This window comes from Chaetodon trifascialis, chromosome 10 (genome assembly GCF_039877785.1).
Source record: "Chaetodon trifascialis isolate fChaTrf1 chromosome 10, fChaTrf1.hap1, whole genome shotgun sequence".
NCBI classification, from domain to species: Eukaryota; Metazoa; Chordata; class Actinopteri; order Chaetodontiformes; family Chaetodontidae; genus Chaetodon; species Chaetodon trifascialis.
This window is the reverse complement of record NC_092065.1, coordinates 25,209,051-25,224,536: the sequence shown is the minus strand read 5'-3', so window position 1 is coordinate 25,224,536 and position 15,486 is coordinate 25,209,051. Positions and strand designations below refer to the sequence as shown.

Here is a 15,486-nt window from a genome sequence, read left to right as displayed (position 1 = left end):
AAACTGTTCCACTATCAAACTCTGTTTGATGTCCTGATAACACAGAAGCTCAACAAATGATAAACTTGTTCCAGCCATGTGTATTACCAGTTTTTGTACACTTTCACAAGCTTTCTACAGTAGATGAAATATTTAACTGTGTGTGAACAAACTGCCCCATCAGAGGGAGTGATACTCAGTATGTAAAGAATTTACAGGGTGGTATCTTTTTTAGCCATCCCAGAACCAGCGGAGCACACAGAACAGAGCTTAGCATGTCCGGCTAACTCCTTCAGATTACTACATAGATGGTAATCTGCCAGTGTTATTATTGTAAATTGAATTATGCACCATAGAAGAACAGCAGCTTGACAGATATAGCAGCAGCAACTAAGGAGGGCAGGCTTTAGCAAATGGTTGTTTCAAAACAGATGACATGCACCTCCGCACCGTAATAATTTCACACATATTCATTCACTCTTCCACTGCCTTTTTCTACTATCTCTATATCCTCCCCCTGACCCACCCCCCTCTTTCTATTCTCTCGTTTTCTCTCACTCTAACTCTTTACTCTGTCTTTTGTGTAAGTGAAGCCAGGGCCTCCCAGTGACATGAGCCCTGCTCCTGTAAAACTAATAATGACTGAGATTTGTGCAGGCTTAGCATTCTTTCTCCCTTTCACTGCAAGACACTGAGAATGGAGGGAGGGGAGGGGACAGAAAGGGGGGAGAGGTCTAGTGGTAAGGTGGGGGGGGGGGGGGGTGTCCTAGTTTGAGAGGGTGTACAACTTGGGAGATGTAAAGATGTGAATAAGAAAGTGCAAGATGGAGAAAGAGACGGAGAGGCCCCTTCCCATGGAACACACCACATTCATTCTTCATGGGTCAAAGCCACAGAAATCCCACTGCATCCTCTCCAAACACAGTATACAGACACATGAGCGTACACACACGGACACACACACATTCACACACAGTCAGGTGTGTTTCCAGTGTAGATCATGCACATCCGGTCCCTGACAGAAATCAGGAATGTAAACATATACAGTGCGCTGGTCGGTTAATAGTTAAAATGCATACTTGACCTCCAGGCAAGCAGTCAACAAGTCTTTTCAAACCCACGCTTAGCGAAGCCAGTCATGCTCCATCCCACAATGCCGCACGCAAGCAAAACACCAAGCAAAGCCACAGAATATAAAATATGTCCCGACCGCGCATTGACACAACTCTGTCAAATTCACATAAAGATCACCAGATGTGCTGCAAGATGCAACAAGGGGGCAAGGGGGAGGTCTCACACACACTGCCCTCTCCAATGCTCTCCCCTCCCTCCTTTCACCCCTCTCCCCTCCCCTCCCCTCCTCTCTCCCAGAGACATGTGCACACGCTGTGCCAGCAGACAGTTTCAGCTCTCAGGAACTGATGCACAGTCAGCTGCTGTTTCTCCCTTCCCCTCCTTTTGCACCCCTAACTATTCTTTCATTTCTTCCCTACACTGCCTCCATTCATCCCCCCTCTGTACTTTCCCCTTCTTTGCCTCTACTCTGTCATTCTGCCCTGCACTTTTTCTTCAGGCAGATATAAAGGCAGGTCCTGTTAGAGGGAGAGGGCTTGTGTAATTTGCACATGAGCACTGGAGTTATTGCTTCAGCTGGAGAGGCAACCTAACAGAGGAGCCGCAAACGCGCAGAGGACAAACTTTGGAATAAGGAGAGGAAGGAGGAATACTTCTGAGACAGGAAGGGAGGAGAAGGAGGGAGATCCAGAGAGAGTTTGGAGTTAGGGTGCAGGACACAGACCATGCCGGGCTCTGTGGTGCTTCTGCTGTCCCTGTTGGTCCTGTCCACAGGAAGTGATGCCAGAAGAATCAGGAAAAGAGGACTCAACCATAAGGTGGGACCGCTAACCTCACCTTTGACTTTTGTATATGTGCACGTGTGAGTGTGTGGCTTTCTTCTCCAGCTCTATTTTATTGCTGTTTTCCGAATATCCTCCACAGTGGAAGCGGATGAAAGCTCACAGTATCACAGTACAGTAAGGGACGGTTTCACACAGTGAGAGCAGTTTTGCGGTTGAGGTGGGAAACAGTTTATGAGCGGACGTGCTTTGATTTTGAAGCATGAAAGATCGACATTGACAGGAGAGTTTTTCAGTTTGGACGAGGAGCAGAAAGTGGAGTGTGCAACAGGTTGGAATAAGTCGCTGTTTTTCAACTTTCCATATGAGTAATTGAAGGGCACACTGGATGTACAACTTTTGTCCCTGGGTGTGTGTGTGTGTGTGTGTGTGTGTGTGTGTGTGTGTGTGTGCGTGTGTGTGTGTGCCTACTGGATTATTAGGGCAGGAACTGAACTTGCAGACCGGGCCCCAGCTTGTTAACTCAGCTCAGTGTAGCTGATTGATCATCTCTAACAAGGGCTCACTGTAGCGTGCTGCCTTCTCTTTCTTTTTCCCTCTCTGCAACCTCTCGTGCTTCAATGTTCTCACTTTCTAAGTGGTTTCTGCCCTCATTGGCCCTTTTATCTCTCTCGTCGTCTGCTTTTATCTATCTTCCCCTCTCTCGTATGAACCAGTTACCCTTTCACCCTCTCTCTGCCTGGCTCTCTTTCCCCTCGTCCATGTGCCTCTCGCAGCATACCACTCCTCGTTGTCCCTCTTTTAAACTCCTTTCTCTCGTCTCCTCCTGCTCTCAGGATGGGCCAAAAGCACCGTCTTGCTGGACTCTGCTTCAAAGCTGCTGTAATTGGAACATGCTGAGACAACGGTGCAGATGGAGTTTGTCTCTTTCCCTCTAAACCTTTTCATCTCTGCATCTTTCAATCTTTCATTTTTTAACCACCTCCCCCACACACACATACACACACCCTCAGTCTCACTCATAACACTGGGGCTGTGCAGAAAGACAAATTATAGTCACTGAGTGTTTCACGTCTTGAAAGGAAAATTGGTAAACATTTAAAACAAACCCAAGGCCACCAGCACGCTCAGGACCTGGCTTTTTATTCATGTTCCCTCTCATTGTCTGCACACATTAGATTTCTCCAGATGTATTTATCTAAATACACAATGAATTCAAATTAACCCTACCTCTAACTTCTAGACGAAACCAACAAGTTGTTAAAAGCACAGAAAGTATTTTTTGAGTTTTCAAAAAAGAAAAAAAAAAGTTTAATTACAGTACAATTTAGAGTATATGAAAGGGGTCAGGGACTGTTTCCATGCAATTTTCCTTCACTGTGTAGATTTGAAATGTAAGCAGTCAGTTTTTACCTGCATTATGAAATTGACAATTTACAATTGAAATTAAAATGTTTTCTGTGCTTGCAGGCTTGCTACTTCCTTTATCTGACTTGTATTTAAAACTCTTACCAGAAAAGTGTGAATTTGAGCTCTGGGTCAAATGGTCCCTGGGATCAGAGTCATGTCCATCCACTCTTATCTAGACCTTTCCCTGCCACAAGGGTCAAAGGACACCAGGAGCGCTTTCCTAATTTCCTCATTGTGTTTGACAAGGAAACGGCAGCAGATAAAAAAGGGTGCAGAGCTAAGAAATAGGCATGAGAGGCAAACTTATAATCAAGAGGCACATGTTTGACGGGCAGATGAGAGAACATGGGCGCAGGTCAAAGAGCGAAAAGAGTGAAGGGGCATGACAAAAATGCTAATAACAGAGTTTATTTGGCAGCTACAAACGATAAGAGACCATTTCATTCAGCGACGTTCAGGAACAGCAGGGCGAAGCCACTATCAGGTGAAAACCTTGCATCTCCAAAACAGTAATTGCAATTTTCAGGACTTGTGTGGATGATAATATATTTTTGACATTATCGTGTGAGTCATGAAAAGGTTTCATAAGCCTAAGTCTGCGACTGAAAGTGAAAAGTACAAATCTTTCACCCAACATTAGAAATACATGAGTCTAAGACGAACGCCTCGAGCACCTCTGTCTGAAACTATAAATTTCTAACTCCGGATTCACACACACACACACACACACACACACACACACACACACACACACACACAGACCAGATAATTTAGCCTCATACAACCATAACACAGTCTGGCTCACCTGCCTGGGCATGTCAGTGAGCAGGAGCAGGGGCTGTCATAAATCTTTACAGTTTCCTTTATTTGATGTGATGTGGATCACTCAGACAGCACCTGGTATTAACACGGAGGCTCTGCACGTATTCAGAAACATGTTGCACTTCCTGTTCTTAGACTCAGCCTGGAGCTGCTGCGTAAAACAAAACAGATCTCGATCACACTGCTTGTTCACTGACAGAAATTTGTAGCTTAAAGGAAGTGATACTTTGTATGGATACGACGAGTTTACACTAATGACCCCTGCTACTGTTGAATAACAGGAAAACAAGAGGCTCCTGTCATGAATTTAACTGAAGGGGATTAAAAGTGACATTCTGATTGCAGTGGTTGAGAGGCTTTGAATTAAATGTAACTGAATGACACAACTACTCACTGACGCAACACTGTCTGACCGTGCCGCTTTATGACTACCAAGCAAATCCGTGGTCACGTTTGCTCTTTTCAGTGTTAAAGTTTATTTGTGGTGATTTGTCTTGTCAACAGAACTGGAATGTGTCATTTTCATTTCACTGCTGAATGCAACCATCAGCAAATAGTTTGTGGTTCGGGAGTGCTGACAAATCCTTGGAATGCGTGACAAATGAAGTACAGCCACAGCCAGCATTGGTCGAATAAACGCCTGTGCACTCCAGCATTTAAAACAGCAAAATTGTGCAAGTAATTTCAGTTAATCCCAACAGAATCAGTGTGGTTAATGGATTCATTCATGGGGGTGAAGTAAATCTACCTAAATTTTTCACATCGAGTTCAACTTTGGTGAATTTTCACCAACTTTCGCTCCATTGACCAACAGCAAGCCATCGTGAAAGTGTTACTTTGTGAGTCCAAAGTAGAGGCAGCTTTGTAGCTGTTGCACAATTCCCTTTTATTTAACCTTTCTTGGTCGATTAAACTGCTCCACAAAGCAGATTTGTAGACATTTATGAAACGGGAGTTGCTGGTACAAATACTTGTGAACTTATTATATCATTAATAACCAAGCTGAGCTACCAAGCTTGTTAGCTGGGCACCCTTTCCCTCTTCAGTTCTTCAAAACAAAATGCTGTACAAGAAAATGCAAGGAGTGAAGCAGCAGGGAGAAAATAGCTCGGCTAGTAAGTTAGTGGCTTGATGCAGGGGGAAGCCATCTACATTTTGGGAGTTTTTGTAGCCTTTGAATATTTTAATGTATGAACTTTGGGTATATGAAATTGTGCAAGATGGGAGTTATTGTGGTCAGTCATCTGATTTAATTCAATTCAATTTTATTTGTATAGCGCCAAATCACAACAAAAGTTGTCTCAGGACGCTTTCCATACAGAGCTGGTACAGAGCTCTTTTATCTACAGAGAGCCAACAATTTACCACTGGTTTCATGAGCTGGTCTGTGCGGCTCTGAGCAGGACTAATCCCAGTCAGATGATGTGAGCCTGCTGGTCAGAAGCACATTACTGGACTTACACTGCAGCGGATTACGCTATGCCGTGCATAGTATAGATGCACAAACCTAACAGACAAACTTATATCTGCATCTGCTGCTGCCTCAGTAGCCTCTGATGCCCCAGACATTCCTTTTATTTGGCAGCAGGGAGATTTTCCATGTTATATCATCACCAGAGAAAATGCAAATATGAGTCTGAGTATGTGAGACCGCAGACATGTCTGTATCCATGACTCTGCATAAGACACAGCTGTTCTCATACGTTAAAATATTGTTCTGCTGTTTTCATTTTTAATGTACAACCAAAAAATTGGTTGTCGTGGCTGCTTCGCAAACAAATGGCGAATCAAGGAGTAACACAGTAGATGAGCATAAGGGGACCTCTTGGCTGTCCTGCTACCTCAGACTGACAAGTGACATACATCACTAGAACCTATACCAGACACAGACGATATTTCAAGCTGTTCCCCAGCACTAACGAGCTGCATTCCCAGTAGCTTTACTTCTGCCCTGTTGTGTAAACTGCACCGTACAGGCACTCGGTCTTTGTCTGCGCGTCAAGGTCAGACATCAGCTCTGTCAGTAATATGTTCACAGGTTAAAAACTGCTTTTCCCAGCTGTGCCTCTCCCTGTTTGTCTGTCAGCATGTCTTCCCATCACTCACTGAAACTCTCATCTCTGACTGATTTACAGGATGTTTGCTGTCTTTGTCTCAGTTTTGCCTGCCGTGTCTCCATCCATCTGCATGTCTGTCCATCTTTTTGTCACACTGATAGCTCGTATCAGGAAATGAGTCCTGACAACCCAAAAGCTAACCAGATGTCTGCTGTGGGCTGCTTATTCTGGCGAATTTGAGTTGACGCTTATATGAAAGAACACAGCTTTTCCTTGTTTATGCATATGTGTGCACACTTTTGACCCTGCTGTATGTGCATGTCTGACACTGGGTGTGTTTCAGGGTATGTGTGTGTGTACATGCACAAAGGAAGCAGAAAATCTCAGTATCTGTCTGGGATCTCTACATGGGACCATGAACAGCCAGACAAGGTCTCCAGCGGCTTCTCCTCCTTATAAACCACAGAGCAAGAGCACCAAATAGAGAGACAGCGAAAGGCAGACTGGAGGAGAAAAAGAGCAGTCTAAGATCAGCCGTCACAGACACCATCAGGCCACTGCTTTTAAAGACCAAAGAGAGAGGAAGAAAAGGGGAGGAAAAAAATCAAGGAGAGGAAGAGAGATAGTGAGCGTCTCAGACTGAGAGGGAGAAATTATGCCTCACAGATAAGCATGAACATCACACACGGGCCCACTGGCAGCATCTACAGGAGAGCAGCACGGCAGACAGGAGAGTAAATATACAACCAGGAACATCAGAGAGATGTGCGCAGGATTGAATGATAGAGCTCAGGATGTGGAGCATGGCGGCCCTTCAGGCACACAAAGACATGAAGGCAGCAGAGAAGACACCCTGGAGCCCTGAGAGAAGCAGTTACAGTAAGAGCTGAGTGACAGACAAGGAGGCAAAACTACAGCAAAAAAGATGTATGATAGAATTACTGTATTGAATGCTGGCAAGTCTAAGGCTCAAGGATCAGTACAGTAAACACATATTAAAGAATGAACAGCTGTTGCAGTGTACAATATTCATGTGTAAAAACAAACACACACTGTCACATAACCAGGCAGGGTATACTTGCCCTTTTGTAGGGGGCGTTTACAGGGGGCTTTAGGAGCTGATCGGATATGAGACAAGGGGAGACGGCAGTAGTCATTATGTCATTATCCAGTCACAGCAGACTTTGTAGTCCTCATTCATAGAGCTAATTGTACCAGGAGATGTTGTGAAACACTGTGGTTCCACTACCTCTTGAGAGCCACGACTGAGGAGTATGAAAGAAGCAGTCGACAGTGTGTGGAAGCATGTAGCCCTAAAAGTTAAGCGATTACTGCACATGGGAAAAAAGTTGTAGAAAACAATAAAAAAAAAAACTTTGGAGGAGTGGAGTTACAAAATAAGTTAGCTTTCCAGACCTCTGCAGCCCACTCCTCATCTCTATTTGAGGCTAACTGTCCATCATGAGTCTGACAGTGTGTTAAGCGTGTAATGCAAAATTGGTTTAGTGCTCTCAACCTCACAACAACTTGATTATTGTGACTGTTTGTGGGCAGTGCAAAAAGCTATAAGCACAACACTAACATATTCTCTTCTTTTAAAGTGGCTTTAACAAAGGTATGAGCAAAATGTGGCTTATTAATGAATGTACACTGGAGCAGATCACAACTCAGTATCATAGATGCTGCGCACACACACTAGCCAAATATTCATTTTCATGTTATTTCCGCAACAACTGCTGCTCGACATTCTTTTCATTTGGCAGCTGGGAGATTTTACGTGTTATATCATGTCCAACAATAGAGAGGAAATTCATATCAAATCCAGTCTGCGTATATGAAGCCGCAGGCATGTTTGTTCCACTCTGCAAACAAAGTACGGACGCGTCATCGTAAAGTACCCTTAAAATGGCCTTATTGTTTTCTCTCCACCAACTCCTCTATGTTCACCGGTTAGTTATAACTGAGAAGCTCTGTCAGAGTCACACATTGCTCCCACAAACCCTCCATGGTGTGAATTCAGCCCCCTTCCACCCCTAAAGAGCCATCCATCCACTGGTCCTGCAGCACATCAGAGCAAGTCCATGTGTGTTTAGAGTGAACACACGTACAGTGTTAGCGATACAGAGCCGCACATCTGCTTTCATTTTTCTGGTTGGTTTGTAAGAACATTCAATAAGCCTGCCAAATAAACAGCACAGGTTTAATGAGCACATGCAACCCACAAGCTGATTATCTAATGGCTAATCTAGTGTCGAAGAAACACCCATCTATCTCTCTCGCTCTCTCTCTGTCATTATCCATCACTGGTGGGAGAAGACAATGGTGAGGGATGAATTTCGAGGCATACCTGAACCAGCTGCCTAACTTCCTGTGTGTGATAGAGACTCAAGGAGTTCACGTTAACCACATAACACCGCAACAATGGCCTTTTATCCTTACATTGTTCCTTGTTATGTTCTGCAGCGGTTGCTGTAAAAGCCGTGCTGGACCAGCCAGCTAACAGCATGGTACCGCTCTTTGTTATTTGTGTAACTCAATCACACTTTAGCTCGTTACACAAAAACACACGCGATTTATGAGAAAATGAGAGTTCATGTGTTTTGCTTCTTGGGATTTTGCTGTAATATTTCCTATGAATGACTGCTGGCACGACGACACCCTCCATGATAACTGATACCAGCAGCATGACAGAGTGTAAGCCCGCACATTCTGTCCAGGACGTGTCCAAATCAGATGGGCCGCGTGGTAAAACCTATAAAAACGCCAGACCATGGCTGTGTTACAGATTCTATTATGTTAGCCTCTGCGAATCATGCAAGAGCATATCTTCTTGGCAAAAGCAGAAAAGTGCGCGCATTGCTGTGTGCACTCATGCATATGTGCACCTACGCCTACACTTCATGCTGGCGAAGCTGTCAGAGCGTATGAAGTGTGTCTTTGCTCGGCTCAGGGTCTTGTGGTCTACTTTCTCCCTCTCAGGCTGACCAGGGAAGTGTTTGTTCACACATTGAATCATCTTCCCAATCCAGATCAAGACGTTAGCAGGCAGGCATGCATACCAAAGCCAAACTCTCAGTGCCTTTGCTGTTACTCCGCTGTGCCCACAAGGGATCACTCATGTCCACTGCTGCCCTCTGTTGGTTAAAAAGTGCAATCTACGTGCAATTCTGTAAGCATGCAGAGTTGAAAAGAGGCTTTTTATCAGTTCGAACCAAAATGACAAGAATCGTTCAGTTTAACCAAACATTCACATTTTTATTGCTTCCCAAAATGACCTGTGTTGGTGAACTCTGATCTGCCTGAGGCAAACGATTTTGTTTGCTTGTTTGTTTTGTGTTGTGTTGAATCTATGGTTTGAACTTAAATTAAAAATAGGCATTACTTTGCACTGAGGCACAATCTACAGAAACATGCACAGTGAAATTTGTTTTCATTATTATTTCTACTATTTGTTGTCTATTTTTATTTACTGTAGTGATTAGATAAGTTCTGTGCTTGCAGTAATTCCAAAAGTGCAACTGAGGCACAAGTTCAAGGTTCAAGATTAATTTGCCATTCTACAACACAGGGCTGTACAATAAAATGCAAGATGTAGTCTCTTTATGCCACATGCAAAACAGAACAAAAAAATTATCTATGGTGCGGAGCATGAACTGAGGAATCTCACGGCTGAGGAAAGACGCTGTGCGATGAAATTCAACCCCTGACTGTCTCTGTGGTGTTTGCACAAAGCCATGTGTGGCCTCTTCTTGGCCCAGTCTTATTGCATAATCATCCACTGAGTGTTTACAGCTCCTTCCCCTGCTGTTTATCCATTTTCTACCTATTTAGGATGATCCTATTCACTATGGCTGGAGCCTGTAGCAGCTTTTGATAGACCCAGAGCCTCTGCTGATATTATTTAGAATCAGAGTATGGACAAAATCCTCACGTAGGCAAATCACATCTATATTCTCATTAAATTATCGGACATTTGTCTCATTTTCTGTCTCTCAGGACTATGAGTACCCAAACCACCCCCAGTCCACACAGCACCAGAAGAATGACCGGTGTCCACCGCCACCCCAGATGTTGCCAGAAAGAGCCTGTGAGGTGCCAGGCTGCCGCTCAGACTCGGAGTGTGAGCGCCACAAACGCTGCTGCTACAACGGCTGCATCTACGCCTGCTTGGAGTCAGTCCAGCCGCCTCCAGGTCAGCAGAGCCAGCAGACAGATGGTTACAGATGGTGTCCTCAGAGCAGCATGCTTGTAAACAATACCTGGCCATGCTGACTATCCACTGCAACCCCCCTCTTAACAGCAGATACTTCAAAAGTGAATAAGATAACAAACAGTTGTGGTTGGAGACGAACCATTGTGCAGTAATTTCCTAATTTTCTTATTATATCCAACTTGATCACAATTCCTTACCTTCCTCTTTCAATTTTGCCCATGAAATTGCTAAACAAGTCTATTTTTATCAAGCAATATCATTCATTCAAATGATTCATGATCACAGAATCTCGACTGACACCAAATAATCGTGTTCAAAGCCTGCACACCTGGTTATTGGTTTGTAAAGCAGCCCAGACTAACAGGAAGGGGTGGTGGGCTTGCCCTTTTCTTCAAAGAAAACTACAAATGCTCCAGCATTGATCTCATCCTGTTAAGTACATTCAAGCCCTTTCTTTCCTGATTAAAGGAAAATGGCTGCATCTGTTCCCGATAACACATGTACGATCTAGACATGCTCCCACTTCATCAGTGCATTTGCTGAATTGCTGTCCTTCACTCTGTCGAGAGTCTTGACCTAGTCTTATTCCATGGTTTAGAGGATCCTAAGGTCAAATGTATGATGCCTACATCTCTGACCACCAGTTTCTTATGTTCAGCATGCTGTTGCTTTGTGTTACCTGTAGCCCATCCCCCAACTAGATCTGGAATTTTAACTCATCCTCTGCAACTAAATGCAATGCTCATCATCCCCACTGATTCCCTGCACTCCTCTTTCTGCAAATGAGATGTTGAATCATTTTAATAATTCACGTACCTCCATCAAAACTACTAGTTCACCTGGAACTTCTCAGGCCTCTTCTTAATTTGCTACTTCAATTGAGTCCCAGCCAAACATTTTGTTCACCGTTGAGAGCCGTGTCATCGATCCTCCCCCAGATGCATCTGCTGTTTTTCCAACCCGGTTGAGATGAAGACACGATGAAAGAGCAGAGACGAGCAGAGCCACATACTGTATACTATAGCCTTCATGCTTGACAAACGTTTTCCATGACAGTGGAAGTGACCCATATGAGCGTGGTTTCCATGGGAACGCAGCTCAAGTTATATAACAGATCTTCTACTGGCCTCTGTCCCCTCCTGGTCCCTGAGATCCTCAGGTCTGATGTTCAAAGGTCCAGGTGATGCATTAAGGTGACAGAGTCTTTGCAGTCAGGACTCCTAGATTTGAGAATGACCCCTCTGAGGAGATCAGGGCCACAATCTCTGTCTCATCTTAAAAATGGCTCCTAAAAACCAACCTACTCTTTGGAGATTTCATTTGTTTTTATGTCATTTTAGCTCATTTTACTCATTTTAGGTTTGAGGGTAATTTAATATGTGTGTGCGTGTGTGTGTGTGTGTGTGTGTGTGTGTGTGTGTGTGTGTGTGTGTGTGTGTGTGTGTGTGTGTGCGTGTGTGTGTGCGTGCGTGTGTGTGTGTGTGTGTGTGTTCTAAACAGTGTTGGACTGGCTGGTGCAGCCCAAGCCTCGGTGGTTGGGGGGTAACGGCTGGCTGTTGGACGGCCCTGAAGAGGTTCTGCAGGGTGAGTACACACACCTGATCGGTCACTGAGGTCAGAGAAAAAACTTGTAACTCCAGCTGGTCGATTTGCATGACTTTCACCGAAATTGTCACACTTAAATGATCATAGTGCATCTAGGCTGCACAAATCCTTTAAATGCAAATATCATTCACCCTTTGCCCAATGAGACTGAAGAAGAGGTTTCATTCAGCACATTTCGGTACCGGTGACATTTTGGTGTCCACCTTTCAGAATCAAAACAGGAACTACTCACTTTTGTGTGTGAATATTCATCAGTTGCTCCACTGAAAATAGTCTCAGTAGACTCAAATAAAATGCAAATGTGATTTCCTCTAATGCACTGAGTGTTTTCTGCTCACTAGCTGAGGCCTGCAGCACGACTGAGGATGGAGACGAGCCTCTTCACTGTCCGACAGGCTACGAGTGCCATATCATCAACCCAGGAAACCCTGCTGCTGGCATCCCTAACCGGGGACAGTGCATCAAGCAGCGTGGCAACTCTGGTATGGCTCGAGTAAAATAGCTGAATCAATGGCCATTTGACTGTGACATGGATTTGAATTCAGCCCTTTAACATGAATCGTCTGTGTTTGTTTGATCAAATGGAACTTCTCTCCAAGGTTTGTGCTCCTATGAAGCACCAGATGCTTTGTCAGTAGCTGTGCCAGATCGTAAGCCATCAGGTGCCAAGTTTATGCTGTTAAACAGATCTATCAATAATATACAAATTGGAGCGACCTGGCAACTAGTCAGACTGCCACCAAGAAGCTATGATCTGTGGCTGAATCTGTTGGCAAATATATTAAACCAATGATTTAATCAGCCTTAAAGCCTTTACTTTGTTTACCTCTTAATTGCCATTTAAACAGGACTCCACAGTATGTAAATCATATGTCAGTTTTTTATTTTGTTTTTCCACTTTGGCCATGTTTTTTCCAGACGGACGTGGTTTGAGGCACAAATACTTCAAGGACTACAAGGACTACTTAGGTAAGTGAGGTAATGTGGACAACTTGAAAACCTGCAGTATTGCTGAGTGAGAAAAAGCACCAGTCTACCTGACACCATGATGGCTTTTTCACTGACAGGTACCAGCTCTAACAATGCAGTCGGCTACGAAAAACATCATCACAAGCACCTGGGATGAAGTACGTTTTCAGCCACTTTGGACCGTCACATCAATAACCTCTGCACCTTTATCCCCCTTTTTACAAAGCCTTATGTTTTCTGCTGTAGATCAACCTGACCTCAGCCTCAGCTACGACCATAACACAACCTCAGACATCAGCTCAGTCCTGTTCGATCTGCTCTCATCACACCCGAACCAGAATCAGATCTGACCTTTTTACCAGACCTGCAGCTGCTACCTCCTCTTTGCAAAGCCCCGTCTTGCGGCCTCAGTCATGAAGTCCCTTGGGAGACAAGTCTGGCGTGCCTCTAGTACACAGCCAAAGAAATAAGTTTTTTTTTAATGTTGTTGTTGTTGTTGTTCATTTTGTTTTGTCTCTTTGTCTGGTGTCTGTGAGAGGACGGAGCAGAGGGTGTTGGTGGTGAAGCAGAGTTGGGGAGAGCAGGGTGTTCACCAAAGCTGTTTATCAAATGTCTCAAAAGGAACCAATGACATCTTTTTCTTTCCTCACAACTCTCTCCCTTCCTATAACTCATTCTCACACACACACAAACACACTCTCCTAAGCTTAAGGCTGGTCCACAGAGAAAATCAAGACCATGTGGCCCTGTTACTCATTCTGTCTCTCTCATTCTCAGGAGGTTGGTTTTCAAATTTCCTGAAGTGAAATGTGGAAAGTTTTATGGACAAATAGGAAAAATTCCAGCTGTCGTGGTTGTGTCTTTAAATCAAATCCAAATGTGCTTTAATATCGCAACTAATAACTTTAATTGAAAGAATAAATGCCATATGAGCGTGTGGATTGTGTCAGTTTCAAAGGATTTGCAATAGCTGTAGATGAGCTCCAGCTGACAGATGCTGACTGTGACTCACTGCTATGAAAAACAAAAGTAAGATATGATAAAATTGTTCCCTGGAGAGGTTCATTTGAGAGATTTAGATAAAGAGATGTTCCAACTCTGAAGGAGCAAACCTTCAAGAACTTAAAAAAACACCTTAAGTAAACCTACTGAAAGGATTCAAACTATAAATATCTACTAGTGCAGTATGTGACTATTCATTTCATGATCATGAATACTGCATGACAGCTAAATAATCCCGTGTTTCTGTTAAAGTCTCACACTTTCAACCCCTGGTGCAGCACAGATGTGGCAATAAAAAGGGCTTTTGCACAGAGAAGATATTTGAACCCTAACCCTAACCCCTAACCCCTAACCCTGACCCTAACCCTAACCCTAACCCTAACCCTGACAATCTGTGTTATTCTTAAACTTACCTTGCTTCAGTCATCTGTTCAACCTAAGGTGTCTCTGTTATCAGTTCAAATGGTGCTCAGTTTCATTGCTGCCTATAATAACAGAAGAATAAGCTGGTCACATAATAAGCTGAAGGTGTCAAACAAAAGCTGGGACCATTGGTGCAGAACTAAAGTGATGTCTGAATGTTGCTTTCTGACTGGTGCTGTAATGTTGCCTTGTTTATTCTAAATAAACCACATTGTATAACTGTCTGAGTTTCTCTGTTGCCTGCAGGTCACCTTAAGATTCAGGACTAAGTCAATGTTACGCAAATGATGAGAGAATAACATGACGATGATAATGTTCACAGACTTCATGTCAAGTAAAATACTCTTTGTAGATTTAGGGAAAACAAAATTAGATTAATTCAGTGTTTGTGGTCACTTGTAAAAGCCCTTGAGACCTCAGGCTTTGATCATCAACTATTTCACTGCCGACAACATATCATATGAGTCCAGTAGTAGTTTTTTTCTATGTGTAAAGCATTGTTGGATAGCATGAGAAACACTTGATAAATAAAATGTATTATTATTATTAGTATTTGTAACATAAAGTTGCTGTAAAGTCAACATCTTCTTCCATGATAGAGGCCCTTATAATACACATTTTAATACAATCAGTTGTGGTGTAAGACTTACTTTACAAAAAGAAATTCTTAAATGAATTGTTAATTGATTGTGTGCAACTGCACGGTTTATCATATCACCCTCATACCACGAGCTGTCACATATATTCCACGTGATTTCTACATTTCCTCAGTACACGTGACGCAGTCACTGTGGTATTAAAATGTGCGTCCCAGCATCAGACATATCAGACATGCACTTTGGTCGAGCACATAGTAGAACAAGCTTTTGACAAAGACATCATGGTGGAATGCTTTAAGTTTTATTTGTAATAAAAGCGGTTTTTGGACTATATGTTGTAATTAACTGGCCAGTGTCAGAGTCAGAAAGTAGTGTCCTCTGAGTCAATAGCAGTGCTCTGTTTGGAGTTTTGTAGGATAAAGCAGAGTTTTATTTCACAATGCAGAGACAAATCCCTCATGAAAGATTCACACTGAATCCATTACAGGTGTTTGGCTGAGTGCTTCCACGTCTCATCTTCAGCTTTATGGCCACAAACAGGCAGCGTGGAT

The 15,486-nt window shown here is 43.5% G+C and overlaps 1 protein-coding gene across 1 annotated transcript; it reads left to right on the top strand.

Annotated features, from left to right (window-relative positions):
* The first annotated feature begins 1,600 nt into the window (after window positions 1-1,600).
* On the top strand, window positions 1,601-14,032 carry wfdc1 (WAP four-disulfide core domain 1). The gene is made up of 7 exons (XM_070972596.1): window positions 1,601-1,871; window positions 10,121-10,316; window positions 11,838-11,921; window positions 12,284-12,424; window positions 12,861-12,911; window positions 13,010-13,069; window positions 13,158-14,032. Exons 1-6 carry the CDS (start codon window positions 1,779-1,781, stop codon window positions 13,066-13,068), a joined length of 624 nt encoding a protein of 207 aa, XP_070828697.1. The 5' UTR covers window positions 1,601-1,778; the 3' UTR covers window position 13,069; window positions 13,158-14,032.
* The last annotated feature ends 1,454 nt before the right edge of the window (window positions 14,033-15,486 follow it).

Coding starts and splice junctions, on each gene's coding strand:
- wfdc1 (XM_070972596.1), top strand. CDS start 1,779: ATGCCGGGCTCTGTGGTGCTTCTGCTGTCCCTGTTGGTCCTGTCCACA. Junction 10,317..11,837: donor GTCAGTCCAGCCGCCTCCAG/GTCAGCAGAGCC, acceptor TGTTCTAAACAG/TGTTGGACTGGCTGGTGCAG. Junction 11,922..12,283: donor CCCTGAAGAGGTTCTGCAGG/GTGAGTACACAC, acceptor TCTGCTCACTAG/CTGAGGCCTGCAGCACGACT.